Genomic DNA, 17,197 nt, shown 5'->3' on the forward strand with positions numbered 1-17,197 from the left:
AGTCGGGCAAGAGGAAAAAAAGAACCATGTTTGCCTTGGATAAATTCACATGGCAGAAAGGACAAAATTTATGGATGATGGGTTGCATTGGCAGCTGAGACAGTTGAAGTCAACCAATAGGAAATGACAGGGAAGTGTTGGCACCACACTCAAGAACAAAACCATCGTGGTCAAGTTCAAGGACAAGTGACAAGAGTGTCTGCCCACGCAACTGAAATGGTTGCAACCCACTAGTGGAGGACTTACAAAGAAGGAACTGGAGTGACGGGTATTACAGGAACACACGATAATGTGGATAACATTCTGGAAGGGCATTTTCTTTCTCACACATTGAGAAGGGACCAATCTTATATAGAGAAAAATCAAGAATGCAAGAGAGCATTGTTGAACAAGAAAAAGAGAAGAAACTCCAAGGAAGACGATAGAGAAGAAATGATTGTGCTATAGAGGAAGAAAAAGCCATAGTGCAGGAAGGAAAAGGAGCATAGAAATTTGTGTTGTTATCGGAACAAAAATCATTTTGTTGAGCATTGGGAGGTGGAAGAATATCTCTCAGGTGAGGACAATAGTCTTTGGATTCCCTGTAAGACTGGAGGGTGGAGATGGTTTTCTCTGGATTCCCTTGACAACTTGGGTGGAGGCATGTTCCTTGGATTCCTCGAATGAGAGTTTTCAAATTAACTATAATTTAATTAATTATTATTATTATTATTTAATTTGACCAAGTCAAAATGTTTTATTAATAATTATAATTATTAATATTAATATTAATAATTATTATTTTATTTTTTCTTAACTTTATTTTATTTTTATGTTATTTGATCCAGTCAAAATATTTAACAGTATAGGACAACATAGGACATTACAACATCTCTTCCATACTAAATTGAAGAGTGTCTCGATAGGACATTACAACATCTCTTCCATACTACGCTGAAGAGTGCCTCTAGGAGCAAACGAGCCTAGATCCATCTTAACTCTAGATCCACCAAGCACTGAGAGAGGTCAAATCTCTGTAGATCCATCTTAACTCTGGATCTAACAAGTACCAAGAGAGGTCAAATCTATTTTCACTCTAAAAGAGGTTTGCAACTCAAGAGATTTGATTCCTCTACCAAGCACCAAGAGAGGTCAAAACACCTTTTCACTCTAAAAAAGGTTTGCAACTCAAGAGATTTGATTCCTCTACCAAGCGCCAAGAGAGGTCAAAACACTTTTCACTCTCACAAAGGTTTGCCCCCGAAGAGATACCCCCAAGATTTGATTCCTCTCAACCCTTGATAGATTTGGTGTTGAGATGGATCTAGGTTGATTTAATTATTAATTAGAATCATAATTTTCTAATTTAATTTAATAATTTGATCAAGTAAGAAGGTTTATTAATAATTATAATTTTTTTAATATTGCTTAATATAATTTGACTAAAAACAAAACAAGACACATTAGAACATATAAGCTCAAAAAATATATATATTAATTTATATTTAAAATTATTATTATTTTGTTAATTTGTTCTTAGATTTATAACATTAATTTGTGATTTGAAAAAGCTTATACATTTAAGTTGTCAAAAATATTAGGCACCATTCTACGTGACCCACATCAACACATGCTCATGATTAGATTTATGTAAAAATATACATCAAATTATATTTAAAATTATTATTATTATTATTATTATTTTGGTAATTTGTTCTTAAATCTGTAAGATTAATTTGTGATTTGAAAAAACTTGTAAACCGGATTTATGCTTACTACTTCTAGATAACTTCTTAATCCTACAATGTTTTAAGAAAACACCCTATCACCAACTACTCTATGATCCCATATAAATTTAAAATATAAAATAAATTTAAACCCAACTATAATTATATTTCACTCATAATCGGATTTATTAAAAAGGAGAATACTTATACAGAGCTTGAGAATCCAACGCATCTAAAAACTTTTTGGATTAAAACAGAGAATACTTATACAGAGTTTGCGGATACAGTGTATCCAAAAACCTTTTGGGGACTGTGTGATGATCACTTGAAAATGTTTGCCAGAGCAGTAGTATTACAGTTCTATTAGGGTTAGGGATTATAGTTCTATTTAGGGTTAGGGATGTAGAACATATTACTATGAGAATTCTCAAATCTTCTATAGGCATAGGACACATTTAATAACAAAATCAGTATCCTAAAACTAATGAGCCCTTATTTTTAAATACCAGAAACAATGTCCTAAAACTAACCAGACCCATTAATCCTAAACTAAGCAGATCTAGTAATACCGTGATCTTAAAACTAGCCAGCCCCATTAATAACACAATCCAAACTAAACACGCCATTAATACCATGATCTTAAAACTAACCAGAACCATTAATAACATAATCCTAAACTGACCAGATCCATTAACACCATGATCTTAAAACACCCAGACCCATTCATCACACAATCTTAAAAAAACCAGACAATCTTAATCATCTTCGTGCACAGAGTGGGGTTTTCTATTGAAAATTGCAAGAAGTAAGCAGCCCAGGAAGATGGACCTTACCAATTTGTTGAACATATCAATAAAACCCAAAAATTGCTTCAATTATTCTATTGTCTTAACAGTAACTCATTGATCCAGGTCAATTTATTCCAAAATCCACCATAAATTCAAGCGGTACACTTGGGGTTTTCATTTGGCTTGCAGACAGAAATCAAGAATTTAGATTGCGCTGGGTTCTCGGCCTTCAGACACTGGCAAAAATACCATATAGCTCTACTATGTTTACAATACTTAGGTTAACTGGACTATGAACTACAGAGCACTTGGACCTGGTTTACAGGTGTTATTGAATATGAACTAAAAAGAATTAAAAAAAAGCTTGCTGTTAACCAGAATTGGGCTTTTCCCTGCGTCTGATCAAGGTACTTTCACCATTGGCAGCAGTATGATGTCAGGATCCAAACTCTGCTCAGGCAAGCGTCGCAGGAACTGTAGCAGGCCCTCGAAGGGCAATTTCAACAGATCATCTTCAAAGTTTCTGAGCAGCTCCAAACCCACTTGCAAAACAGTTTTCTGCGCGCCCTCATAGATCAAAATGTCCCAAATCCTGACAGCCAATGGCAGAGGCAAATCTGCCGAAAAAACAGTCATAAACCACCCGCTGGCATACATACAGGGCGTGATCATTTGCTTCTGAAAATGCCTACCCAGCTCAGGCAGCTCTTGATTCACCAGAACTTCAAACTCAAACAGATATTGGTGTAACAGAGGCAGGCCTTCCAAATACAAACCTCGCATTGGCATATTCACAGCGCCCTTGAGCAGAGCCACCATTACCCAAAAGGCCTCTTCCTCCTCATTCATGTGAAGCAGAATCATGCCCGCTATGAAATTCATCCCCTGTGTATACCCCACATCGCTGTCATACACAGAGTAGGCCTTCAACAAATTGTGCAGAGATCTCTGTCCGGGCCCGTCTATCATTTGAAATAATTCTTGTGAGGGCAAGGTGCGATGAATGTCTTTCACGATAAGCTTCTCTAATGAATCAGAAGTTTCAGTGGACAGGAGGAGTTGGTAAATTCCAGGGTTTGCTAAAAAAAGTTCCCGCCCCCCTGAAACGTATCGCCAAACGACACCCCGAAGCCAATCTGGAACTACATCCCTGATACACCTCTTGAGGATTTGTGGGCTCTGTTTTTTCAGGCAGTGCTTCCAGTCTGTAAGCCTTATTGTTACCTGCCACTTTCTCAGCTTCTTCTGCTCACTTTCATAGTCGGACTGTCCTGCTCGTTTACGCTTTGATTTGGATGGTGTCAGTTCCACCTCGGAATATTGGGGCTCAATATCCCGAGGGCGTTCATCTTCAAGCTGTATTTTGCCTGCTGCAGACATTTTTGACAGATCCATATTAGGGCAATGGCAATAACAGCAATTAAAAACTCCTGCCATGGAAGGGAGGACAGAATGGAGTTGAAAGGTCTAAATAACAACAGTTCTCCATAGAATTGAATTAGGTGAGCGCGCTTCTCTCCAACGGTCACCTGTAAATAAAAAATAATATTTTAAGGTCAACTGCCCCAAAGGGGGGTTTTCGAAGTCAAATCTGGAATATTACTGCTGTAATGATTTCAGATTTACTTTGTTGGAAGTCAAATCTGGAATATTACTGTTTTCATGATTTCAAATTTACTTACGGCCCAGATTTGGATGGATTAGCTCCATTCTTTCCCACTAAAGACAACTCCATTTTGAAAGGTTTTCAGGACTGAGCTTTTGCATGAATTTTTGAACCAAAAAAACCCTATAAAACACCTTTATTTAGTAATTAATTTGGTAGTAATTTATATGTTATAGAATTTTTTTTTAAAGGTTTTTTGAAGTATATTTTCTGCTTCCATTTCTTAGAATTTGGTAAGGATTGGCTAGAATTATAAGTTTGAGTTGTGAGCTTTTTGAGTGTTAAAAAAGTTTTTTATGGTGTTGAATTTATGTATGCAATCAAAAATCCATTTTAAACAACAAAGATCAATATTGGACAAAAACAAAATTGACCGGATTTCTATCAAAAACTTCAAAACAGAATAATTAAACAGGACCATTAATTTTATTATTGGAAAAATAATTATTTCATTTTTTTGTTTGTAAAGTGGTGTGAGTCTTGACATGACTACACATTTAACCTTTGGCTTGACAAATTACTATCTGGAAGCATCTAACCCCTCAAAGGATCACATGTAGTCTTGGCCACACGAGTCCACGTAATCTTGGCCACACTAGTCCATGTAGTCTTGGCCACACCAGTCTTTAACATGGTTTGATTTTTGTCCACGGAGTTTCAAACCAGCTATAATCACATGAGGGGTTGCCTTAATAGTACATCCCATCAGTGTCTATTATGCATGGTGAGCATTTCAATTTTATTTTGATAATAAAACCCAAAAAAATGTTTATTTATTTTATATATAATTTGTGAGTTTAGTTATTAATTTATTCCTTCTTATATGGAAATTGAAATTTAAAGTATTTTAATTAATTTATTAATTAAAAAAAATAAATTAATAAATAGGGTTAAGTCTTACTAGTACAACTTGTTGAGGATGGGTCTCTTTAGCAAGGCCAGTTAGAATCAAATCTCACGAGGGTGGTTGTGCCCTATGCTAGGGGGAGGAGACATGCTAATAAATCTAGTGAGCTTAAAGTTGGTGTGGCCCAAACCGCGTGAGATCCCTTTGTAACTTTGACACTGGTGTGGCCCAAACCGCGTGAGATCCCTTTGTAACTTTGACACATTAGATGTCGGTAGACAGAGGGCAAGCCTAAAAAATCACAAACAACTTGATAAACAAAAAATAAATCAATAAATCACAAACATCCCAAATCAACATTAAAAAATAAATTAATAAACTACAAACTCGTTTTATTTTAAATTAAAAATTAATAAATTAAAAAAAAATGTTGTTCAATAATTTAAATAAATGTTATAATTTATTTCATCAAAAACAATTATATATTTTGACTTATTTTAGTAGTTTCGAACATCAAAATTTAATGTTTAAAAATGAGTAAATCTCAAAAAAATTAATTTGTGCACCTATTAATTTACTTTGACTATTATGCATTTGGACCATTCAATGCTATATCTTGTAATATACGCTATTTATACATTTACAACGTATACATAATTAAATATAATATTGCGAAATGTTTATTTTAGATGTTTATTAGTAAGTCATGAAAATTTAATGGACATAGTTAGATTGGTTACTTCTTTTGAGGGAGAGGGAGTTTTAAAATCTTTTGCCAAGGACAAGAGCCTTGGATTAGGTCGACTTGATGGCCAGGTTTTGTTAGCAATGGTGGAGGAATTTATGACTGTTTTGAAGGTATTAAGTATATTAAATTTTACATTTTTTATTTTAAAAATTCGAAAATGATTGTATTTAAGGATTTTTATTTTATTTTATTATGTAATTTTTTTGGTACAAGCCGCTCTTAGTGATCATTGCATATCAATTAAGAAACATGTTGTCATAACATTTATCTCTTGAACAATTTAGTTTTCTTAAGGATAGGGTAATCCATGACACAATTGCAAAAGAGTGTCTCCACTTGATAAAAGGTAGACGCTTGAAGGCTCTAAAATTGGACCTTGTTAAGGCATATGGCTGTGTTGATTGGATTTTCTTGCACATTGTGTTGTACAAGATAGACCTCTCATATGAAGTCGTGGGGTGGATCATGGCGTGTATTGCTTATGTGAATTTTGTTATTATCAGTGATGGAGTTCCATCATCTTTTCTCAAGGCTTCTTGGGGGTTAAGGCAAGGTTGTTCATTCTCGCCCTTACTATTTTGTATTGTCATTGAAGGCCTCAACAGAATGTTTATGGTGGAAAAGAAGTAAAATAATATTAAGGGCATCAAAATATCGAGATATATTTCATTAACACATTGATTATTTATTGAAGATGTGTTGCTTTTTGTTAGGTGGTTTTGCAGGAATGCGACTCCTATTTTTAGATTATTGAGGTTTTTAAGATAATGAGGGGTTGCTCGCCATTAGAGAAAAGTCTTTATTTTTTGAGTCAGATGTGGATCATGAAATATTACTCGGAATTATTGAGTTGTTTTCTTTCAAATGACATTCATTGGAAAGAGGCTTTACCTACTTGGGGTTTTTCTTAAAGGTCGTCCTCAAATTACTAGATTTCAGACTGGAGGTGGCTAGTGCGAAATTTTGAAAACAAATTGAGAAGGTGGACTTTGAGGTGGCTAACATATGGTGGTAGGCTGATTTTGGTAAGGATTTCCCTTCGAAACTTGGCAATATATTGGATGCTCATTGCGAAAATTCTATAGGCATTATCAATAAGTTAAACTCTCTTTTAACAAATTTCATTTGGTCGGATTTAAAGGTCAAGAAAAAGATCCACCTTCTCAAGTTGAGGGATATTACTAGGCCTATGCAAGATGGAGGATGGGGGCTAAAAAAACTCAAATGGTTTAGGGCACTTACAGTGAAATATTTGTGGAGGGTGCTTTTTGGAGTGGGCATTTGGCATGAAGTCATTGTTGACAAGTATTTTTAAAATATAGGGATTTATGAATGGATTTATTCAAAAGCACATCAAAGGAGAGAGGCATCATACATTTGGAGGAGCTTGTTAGTAGTCAAATTATGGATCTCCAAAAAGTTACAATGGCATATAAGTTCGGGTCAATTGGTAAGCGTGGGAGTGGATGCTTTTGAAGGGAATAAAACAAATTGCACATCTTTTGCACATCTTATACATTATCTTCATGAAAAATGACATTTTATTCTTGAGTCAAATTACAAAGGAAAATGTTACCTATGTTTTTATTCTTGGGTGGGTCACTGCATCAGACTTGGGTCTAAAGGGAGATATAGCAGCACAATGGGACATATACAGAGAGGACTTGTACTAAGCGGGAATCTCATTATCCTCACATGCTGACACTTTGATATAGATCGGAATAGGTATATTCAGTAGGGTATCGACAAAGGATGCATATTGTTTTATTGCAAACTCATTCAATTAGGATGATAGAATGTGGTGGTTCAAAAATATCTGGACTTGGAAAGCTCTGTTGAAACTCAAAATATTTCCCTGGGTCCTTCTGAAGGATCATATTCTTACATGGGACAATGTGAAGAAGCAAGATATTAGTGGGTCTGGTAAATGTGTTATGTGTTCTTACCCTTTTGCTAAAATTATTTGGGAATGGGTGTTGCATCTCTTGATAACAATTCAGTTTGGGTTTCAACCTCTATTAATGAATGTTTGCAGGATTGGAAGATCATACATCATACTTACAAATCACTTCCATTTCTAGTATTTTGGTTCATATGGAGAAGAATAAACTCGAAACATTTTTTAAAGGAAGGTGCCTTATCTCCTTTTGAGTTATGCCCAAGTAGTTGCTTACTTCACAGAGTCTGGTCTAGAGGAGAAACACAAATCTTTTAGGAGGATTCAATGCCACGAAATTGCTAATTATTTTCCAAATGTTTATTTTGATGGGGCTTCAAAATTGTCACACTGTGGGAGTGGAGGAATTATATATGTCTGCGTATGTGTGTGTGTGTACACACACACACATATATAAAGTTTGACATTAGAGAGGCTACATCATGGTCATGTCTAAGAATAACACCTGAATAGGGTGGGGAATTGAACTGGTGAATTAACATCTAGGAGTGCCTTAACAATGCACCTAATCACCATCTATCAAAGACCTCGTGGACGAAGGACTTATATTTTTATCAAAGAATCATAGTTACAAACTTTTATGGGAAAGTTGAGAGGGTACAAATACTCATGCATAATTATTTGCTCAATGGGGCATACTATTCTCTGCTAATAGGCAAAAGATTGTCTCTTTAACAGTGTTTGGAGATTCCAAAATTTACATTGGTTAGGTAAATGATAAGGTGACACTTGAGGTATCATCTATACACAGTTGGAAGAAAAAGATCAAGATCATGGCATCTTTGTTAAGGAATATCACCTTCCACCATGTATACAAAGAATTAAACAAGGAAGAAAAACTTAATAAAGTCAACACATCGAGTTCATTTTAAGGGAATTTTCCCTTATTTTCATTAAAATTAAGATAAAGAAAAAGATTTCAAGTTTTACTAATTTGATTTTTTACATATAACATCTTTATTATTCATGTCTCTATAAAAGGAATTTATTATTCAAGTCTCTACAAAAGGATGTAATTTAATAAATAGACATGAGAAGTTCATTTTAAGGAAATTTTCTCTTAATTTTAATGAATTAAAAATAAAAGAAAAATCTCAAAATTTTAAGGATAACATCTCTACAAAAAGTAATAAGCGTACACATCAAGTTTATTTCCAGGGAAATTTCTCTTAATTTTAATGAATTTATGATAAAGAAGATGACACCATGTATATTAATTTGAAATTTTCTCAGAAGGAATAAGTGGCCACATGAAGTTCAAGAGGCAAAAAGGAGAGAATAAATTTTGACAAATCATCTAAAAGAAAATTTCGAGAACTTGATCTAACTACAAACTGAATTTGATCAATTAGAGAGAAGGCTTAAAGAATAAATCATCTTATTGAAGACCCAACTTGAAGAAGCAAGAAAAATTGAAGTAGGCAAATGCCAACTAAAGAGGAAGGAAGAATAATGCGAGAAGTGTGAAGAAGAAGTTGTATCATTAAGGGCTGAAGTTGATAAGATAAATAAAAAAATTAAACAACTTGTTAGTGTTGGATAACATTGTCAGTTGCAACAAATCAATCCCAGGTGAACCTTCATACAAAGAAGATATAGGCACCAAAAAAGAAAAAACTTAAAAGCAGAAGGATATGTGATCTCGATGGAAATTGATACTGGTTTATTAACTTTTAAAAAGTGTTTGCATGTATTAAAAACCGCCATTAAAAAAGATCTTAATTTAAAAGCCATAGGCAACTTGAAAGGAAATTGCAACAAATAAACATTAATAACAAACCACACAAGAGAAATTGACACGCACACGTTTATAACAGAGTTCAACTATCTTCAAGCCTACATCTTTAGGCATGGTCTTCGGTGGGGAGGCATCTTTATTAAAAATGAGGAGGCTAGTGTTATTGCTAAGGTTTCGCATTTCCATCATCGGAAATTTAGGGAAGCTCTTGAGATTGATAAGAGACCAAGCAATCTCAATAGAGATGATGGCTGGAAAATTAGTAGGTGCTGGGTCCCAGCACTCTCTTCTTAGTCGTTTTTCTTGTCACTTATTTTATTATTATTTTTATGTTTCTTATTAATATATATATATATATATATATATATATATATATATATATATATATATATTTTCCACTGGGAAAATCCGTAATTTTCATTATATGGAAAATTACATATTGTAGATGCTTTACGCATATGCTGAGGTCACTATTCACAGTCTATCCTTTAGTTTCAAAAAGGATTCTGAACATTACCATCTAATCAGATGTACCACGCAGGGCAATCTGCTAGTGCTATATATACCAACTATATACAAAGCCTTTTGGCTTTACCTTACTGTTCAAAATAAACAAAAAATCACATTGCTTTGGTGATTACAAAATATATTTCTGTCAATAAACATGATATTCTTCAGATAGTTTATTGTCCAGGTGCAATCTGATAACTCGGATCTATGTATGGTCGGTGGTAATACTTGAACTCCTGTTGGCCTTGTACCTCTGTGATCTCCCATGTTCCTCTGTCCATCAGCGCGGCCTCCTTGGATAGTTTGTCGGAACTTTCGTTATGTTCCCTGTAGATATGTGAACATGTGATGTCGTTAAAAGCTGCTTTGGGTTCAAGTACTTCGTTTGATATAATGCTGAGTGTGTGAGTGTGACAATCAAATATGCCGTTGAACCAATTTATGATGATTTTTGAGTCCCCGTAAATGTTTATGCAACTGCAGTGATGACCCAATGCAAAATGTAGTAAATGGCAAAGAGTGATGAGTTCAGCAAAATTGTTCGATCCAATTCCCAGTCCCGCTTTCACTTTGTAGTAATGATGCTCGTTTTTGTGTATGATAAATCCCCCTCCACAGCCCTGCCTGTTTGCGGCCCCATCAAAGAAAGCCCATGGGGTGTTTCGGTCAATTCGGGGAGGTGGATGAGGGTGGCGCAGCTTAGGGGGCGGGGGATTTGGTAATTCTTTGAATGTCGCAACAATTCCTACCTCCATCATTGGCCAGTGTACAGGATTTTCGTAAAAAATGATGCGGTTTCTCGCTTTCCATATATGCCAGCTTACTAGAATTGGGAGATTGATGATTTTCGATCCTTTGTGCTGCGTTTCCCATCCAGTCCAAGCCTCTGTCAGGTCTGTACCTTCCCAATTTCCTGAATATGCAATGGTGTTTTTAAGAGATGTCCACAGTTCTTGTGTCATCCTGCAACGCAAAAATAGGTGCTCTGTGGATTCGGTGTCTCCTTTGCATAGCACGCACCAGGTTGGTCCATATAGTGCTCTGTGCATTAGGTGTTCACCTATGGGGACTTTGTTCCTCAGGATACACCAGAAGAAGAGCTTTGATCGTGGAGATGCATTGAGTTTCCATATACTATGCCACCAGTTCGATATGACCTCAGGTTTTTTGTGGCTAATAAGATAGATGTAGCCCGCCTTTGGAGAGTAAATTCCACTATCAGCCTGGTTCCATATCAGTTCATCCGGCCCCTCTATGATTCTGATGTGTGATTCAATCAGGGCCTCTCTGTAAGTCTGCCATTCCTGATGCCATCTTTGAGGCAGATTTAATTGATGTGCTGTCCTCCAGGCTTGATGGAAAATGTCTGAATTTTCTTTGTCTGCAATTTGGGCAATTACTTTGATATCTCGTGCGAGTAGATGTCCAACCAAATCCTGAGACAGAATATGTCTTCCTCCGCTGCCCGACCATGGGTCGATTCCGATCCTAGCTAGGGTGCCATCTCTGATTTTCCAAACCAAGTTGTCTCTGATCATGGGCAGTGAAAATAGTAATGCTTTCCATATAGATGATATACCAGTACAGTTCCAATTTGGTAGTCTGACCCATTCCATTATACCAAGGGGCCATATATATTTGTGGTATGAGAGACAGGTCCATAAGCTCTGGCTAGTTAGCAATGCCCAGCTCATTTTCGCTGCCAATGCTTGTGCAAAAAGTGGAAGATCTTTTAGTCCCCATCCTCCCCACTTTTTTGGGAGTGCTATCTTCGGCCATCCGATCCAGGCAAAGATACGCTTGTCTTGATTTCCTGCCCAGAGGTATCTGTTACATAATTGCTGAAGGCGAGCCAGGATGTGTCTTGGAATCCATGCAAGCGCCATCCAGAACACCGGAGTAGCTTCCAGCACGGATTTTATGAGTACTAATCGTCCTGCCCTGGATAGGTATCTGTGACTCCAACAGGATAGTCTTTTTTCCAATTTTGATACCAGCCAGACCCAGTCTGCAATCTTCTGGCAAGTGGGCTTTAACCAGAAGCCCAGATACTTTAGACCCCTGTCCAAAGGATGAATAATGTAAGGGAAAGCCTGTCGAGCTGTTTGAGATTCATTGACCGAGGTGCGTGCCAGAGTTATAGTAGATTTCCCTTGATTAACAATCATGCCTGTGGCCTGTGAGAAGAGCTGAAGTATGCGAGCAAGTGCCAATGTGTCTCTGATGCTGCCATCCAATAGGATGAGTACATCATCCACGAACAGTAGGTGTGTGAGGAAGCATTCATCCATGATCTTAAGGCCTCTGAGAGAACCTTCCCTTTTTGTTGAGTTGATTAGCCGACTCAGTCCTTCCATGACCAATAGGAATAGAAGAGGTGATAGGGGGCAGCCCTGACGAAGCCCCCTTTCAGAGTGAAAAAAAGGGGAAGCCGAGCCATTAATCAGGATGCTGAATGAGGGAGTAGAAATGCAAGCCATGATCCAGTTTATGAGGGGTAGAGGGAAGCCCAGATGAATTAGGAGCATCTTAATGTATAGCCAGCTGACTCGGTCGAAAGCTTTTGATAGGTCAATTTTTAGGAGGATGCATTTAAGGTGTTTGGACCAGATGGAGTGTAGGGCTTCCTGGGCGGATCCTATGGCTTCATGAATTTGTCTATCTTCCAGGAAAGCAAATTGCTGAGGAGCAATGTGTTTTGAGAGAATGGGTTTGAGTCTGTTAGCAATGATCTTAGAAATAATCTTGTATAGAACATTACACAGTGAAATGGGTCGAAAATCATCAAAGGAGGATGGGGAGTCAGATTTGGGGATGAGGGCGATGAAAGTAGAGTTTATCGCATGATATAAGCACCCAGACGTTCTACTTTCCTCTACCACCCTGAGAAGGTCCTGTCCCAATAGGTCAAAAAAAGCTAAGTAGAATTCAATAGTCCAGCCATCCGGCCCAAGACACTTGTCCTTCTTGAACCATTTGAGTGTGCTTTCCAGTTCCTCCATATTGACCGGGGCCAAAAGGTTAAGAGAGTTCTCCTCGGTTACAAATCTAGGGAAGTGAGTGGCCACATTGATGATCTCTGCCAGATTTTGACCTGGTGGACTTCTGTACAATCTTCTAAAGTGGGATGTTCCAAGCTGGGAGAGCTTGTTGAATGAGTCTGCAAGGCCTCCTTCCGGTAGGGGGAGATTCCATATAGTGTTTGCCACTTTCCTTCCCTTTGCGTAGTTGTGAAAAAACCTTGAGTTTTCATCCCCAGCTTTCAGCCAAATAGCTCTGCTACGCAATCTGATAGATTCCTCCCTTTGTCGAAGAATATTTGTCCTCTGGTTTTCCAGCTCAATCAATCGAGACTTGTCTTCTCCCGAGATAAATCCTAAGTTCCGGTCGTCTAGTAGAGAGCTTAACTCTTCTTCAACAAGTGAGAGCTGAGCGGTTTCCTTGGTGAACTTCTCCTTGGCCCAATTAATGACTATATGCTTCAGCTCCGTTAGGTTTTTACAAAATCCCTTGGCCAGTGATGCCTCTCTATCTATGGGGTGTGCCATCCAGTACTCTGTGACCAATTTCATGAAATCTTGGTCCTGAAGCCAGCTGTGATTGAATTTGAAGGGGGCTTTTGGCTTATGATGAGGACCGAAGATCTCTAATAAGATTGGGGAGTGGTCTGATATACCCCCCGATCCAACCCATTGCTTATAGAGATGTAGATGATGAAGCAGGGGGCCTTTTAGCAGGAATCTGTCCAGCCTGCGCGCCAAGGCAGCTGCTCCCACCCTTCTGTTCCTCCAAGTTGGCATGGGTTTCTGCATGGGGATATCAATAAAGTTTGTCTGTTCCAGAGTATTTTGCATGAACTCTGTTATGGTATCCATCTGTGCCATAGCACCCCATGATTCACGGAACCCCAGAGAAAAGTTTAGGTCTCCCCCCAGAATAGTGTGGTCAGATGCCAATAATGTGAGATTAAGGAGCCGCCTCCAAAAGGGCTCCCTTTGGTGGCAGGGGCCATATACATTCACAATTCTAAGGGCTTGACCAAGTTCTGCAGAGAAAATGTCCATTCCGATGAATCCATGTCCTCCCCAGGATGAATCGACCCTGATAGATTTAGGGTTATAACCGAGCGCCAGTCCCCCAGATCGACCAGTGGCATCCATTGCCAAGAACTTCCATCTTGTCGCTAGTGAGAGTAAGGATTGTGTGATTGCCTCGGCCGGGCCTAGTGTCTCTTGGAGGAGAATAATGTCAGGCTGTTCTACCTCAAATAGTCTCCTGAGGGCTAGTTTCTTGGGGGCACTAGCCAGGCCCCGACAATTGAAGGATAAGCATTTCATGGGGGACCACTCCGAGGGGTTAAGGTTGCTCTAAGGACCCCATCAATTGTGGATTGTCGACCAGATGCGACCTCCGCCCCAGCCCGCCTGATAGCTTTGGAAAGATCAGATTTTCTGCCTCTGGAGGTCAGAGGTCCCAGTCCCAAGGGGACAATACCCAGACCGATCTGAGGTCCGGAGGAGACCGGAAGGTGAGTACGAGGACGAAGAGAGTAAGGGTGGGAGGTAGACTTTCTGGTTGATGACAGCGAGGAGGTGGAGGAAGAGGGCGGCAGGGTAGGTGGGGCAGTGGAGGCACACAAAGGAGGTGGTGAGATAGTGCAGTGAGCCATGGTGCAAGATGCATATGAAGTAACGAAAGCAGAGGAGATACCAAGAGATAAGGAGGAAGAGTTTAAAGTAGTACCCGAGGCCTGTGCGGCTGCAGCTGCGGCCCGAGCTCTAGTCATAGAAGGCGATGACGAGCCTAGCCCCTTCGACCCTGTCTTCACTGGTGAGCCTTGGGTTGTTGTGTTCTCTTGCGGTGGGCGAAGGATGACCGGAGATGCGCTTCTAGATGGAGTGGGAGTGATTTTTGGGGAATCCTCTGGACTTTTGTTCAGCGGGCAGTCCTTGAATAGGTGTCCCACTTGGTGGCAGCGGTTGCATCTGAACGATACACCTTCGTAATCGAGAATTTGGATCCTGCTGTATTTTCCCCATTGCAGAGTGATCTTTTCCTCCAATCCCTCACGCGTATCCAAATGAACCAGCACACGAGCTAGGGTTCGCTTCTTAGATTCTTCATATGTGCGATCATGATCCAGATACGTGCCCAATGCGTTTCCAATCCTAATGAGCGCTTCCTCACTCCAATACTGTAGTGGCAGTCCAGGCAAGCGCACCCACAGGGGTCCTGCACCAATCTGTTCGCGCTCTGGGTCAAATAGGGGACTCCACCTCTTTAGCAGGACTGGTGCCATTTCAATGTGCCAGTATTTTGCCAGCACTAAATCCGTATAGACCTCCTTCGCGAAATGGAGGGAGAACCACCCACGGGGGAGAACATGTACCTCCGGAAGTTCCTTGAGCAGGGCTCCCCAGATTTCCTTTACCCATTGCATCAGTCGGCTTGCTGAATAGGCACGTCCCCGCACATGTCCTACCAAGACCGTTCTAGCCATGGTCACAGCTTCCCCTAAAGCTGATGGATCTCCGAAGGAGATAGTGATATCTTTGGTCGTCGCTCTGATACACCTGGATTTCCTCTTCTTTGTGCGAGGCGCCGACGGGTGATCGACAAAAGGGTTTTTTACACCTTCAGGGGGGATGGGCTTCGAGGGTTTGACATTTACAGCTGGGGTACCAAAACATCCAGAGGGTCGGATTCCAGATTCCTGTAGGGTTTGTGATCCCTTCACCGGGGTATCCACCGATGTAGTCGGGAGATCAGAGGGCAAGGGAGGGGGCTGATCGAAAGCCAGAATATGAGGGGAAAAGGTAGAGAGAAGCTGAGCCGTACCAGGTGATAGCGGTGGGGCTTCAAGGCCAGGCGTCGATGCAGGAGGGAGGGCAGAGTCGAAATGGTTGATGTACGGATTTGGGAGAGCGACCACCGGCGAAGTGTCGAGAGAGAACGGTTCCGTAACAGTCAGGGGGGCGGTAACCGGCGCAGCAAAATTAGGGTTACCGAATATAATATGGTCCTCCAGTGGATCCTCGGAATAATCCACGAGATCCGCCTCCATGTGACCCTCCATGACAGCCAGCAGTTGAGATAAACAGCGACGGATGTTGGACGGCGCGTGATCGACTCCGTTGTTCCGTTACAGTGAAACGGCAGGCCGGTGACAGCGACCGACTGCAGCACTTCAGCAAGCCCTAATTTTTACCCTAAACCCTCGCGCTCCTGTAGCTCCATTCTCCCTCCTATAGTTTCAATCAGAAGAAGTCTATATATATATATATATATATATATATATTTTTTTTTTTTATTTATTTTTATTATTATTATTATTATTATTATTTATTTTTTTAATTTTCTCGTCTCTTTTTATTTATTTTATTTTTATTGATTTTTATCAATAAATTTTTTTATTTCTTTTTTTATATTTTATATTTATTTTTTATTTTTTTATTTTTTTTTACTTAATTTTTAATTTCCCGTTCTAGTTTATTTATCATTTCTAACTTACTTTCATCTTAATAACCGATTAATATATTTATATGATTTTGTAATTTAGTCTTACATTATAAGGTAAGGTCCGTTATTATTATATAATACCTTTCAACTAACTAATAATACCTGTTTTAATTATTTTTTATATATTTATATTTATATTTTTATTAATTTAATTTAATTTTATTTTTATTTTTATTTTTTTTTAATCCGTTATTTAATCCGTTTTTACTAACTGGAATTATTTTACATATTTTTTGTATTTTATTTTTTTCTCTATTTATTTAATTAATTAATTTTATTTTTATCTTTATTATTTATTTATCTCATTATTTGATTTATTTATTTATTTTTAGTGTTAACTTAATTTGTTTTCTCTTGTTCTAATTTATTTATTTATTAATTCTAAATAACCCATTAATATATTTACATAACCCATTAATATATTTGAAAAACATGAATTGAAGACATGACGGATGATGGGGAGGGTTCGATCGCGGAGGTTCTGGCCGGAACCAGGTCCTGACTGATCAAGGGTTAGGGTTTACCTTGGGAGCGTCGACCGGAGGGCGAATGTACGACGCGCAGGGTTTCAGAAGATAGCGAAAGGAGAACGGGCAGCTGGAGGTTTTTTTACTGCTCAGGGTGGACAGCTGGGAACAAAGGGTAAAAAATATTTTGACCCTTGTGCTGGCAGAAAAAAATCGTTTCCGCGAACAACCCTGAGAACTGCACAGTAACC

At 38.6% G+C, this 17,197-nt stretch overlaps 1 protein-coding gene across 1 annotated transcript; it reads right to left on the minus strand.

Annotated features, from left to right (window-relative positions):
* Nucleotides 1-2,587: 2,587 nt before the first annotated feature.
* On the minus strand, nt 2,588-3,962 carry LOC149196593 (uncharacterized). The gene has a single exon (XM_089403766.1). It carries the CDS (start codon nt 3,929-3,931, stop codon nt 2,897-2,899), a length of 1,035 nt encoding a protein of 344 aa, XP_089259892.1. The 5' UTR covers nt 3,932-3,962; the 3' UTR covers nt 2,588-2,896.
* Between the last annotated feature and the right edge of the window lie 13,235 nt (nt 3,963-17,197).

This window comes from Pinus tabuliformis, chromosome 2_2, assembly GCF_031772625.1.
Source record: "Pinus tabuliformis cultivar Carrire ecotype Pingquan chromosome 2_2, CPIR1, whole genome shotgun sequence".
Classification (NCBI taxonomy): domain Eukaryota; kingdom Viridiplantae; phylum Streptophyta; class Pinopsida; order Pinales; family Pinaceae; genus Pinus; species Pinus tabuliformis.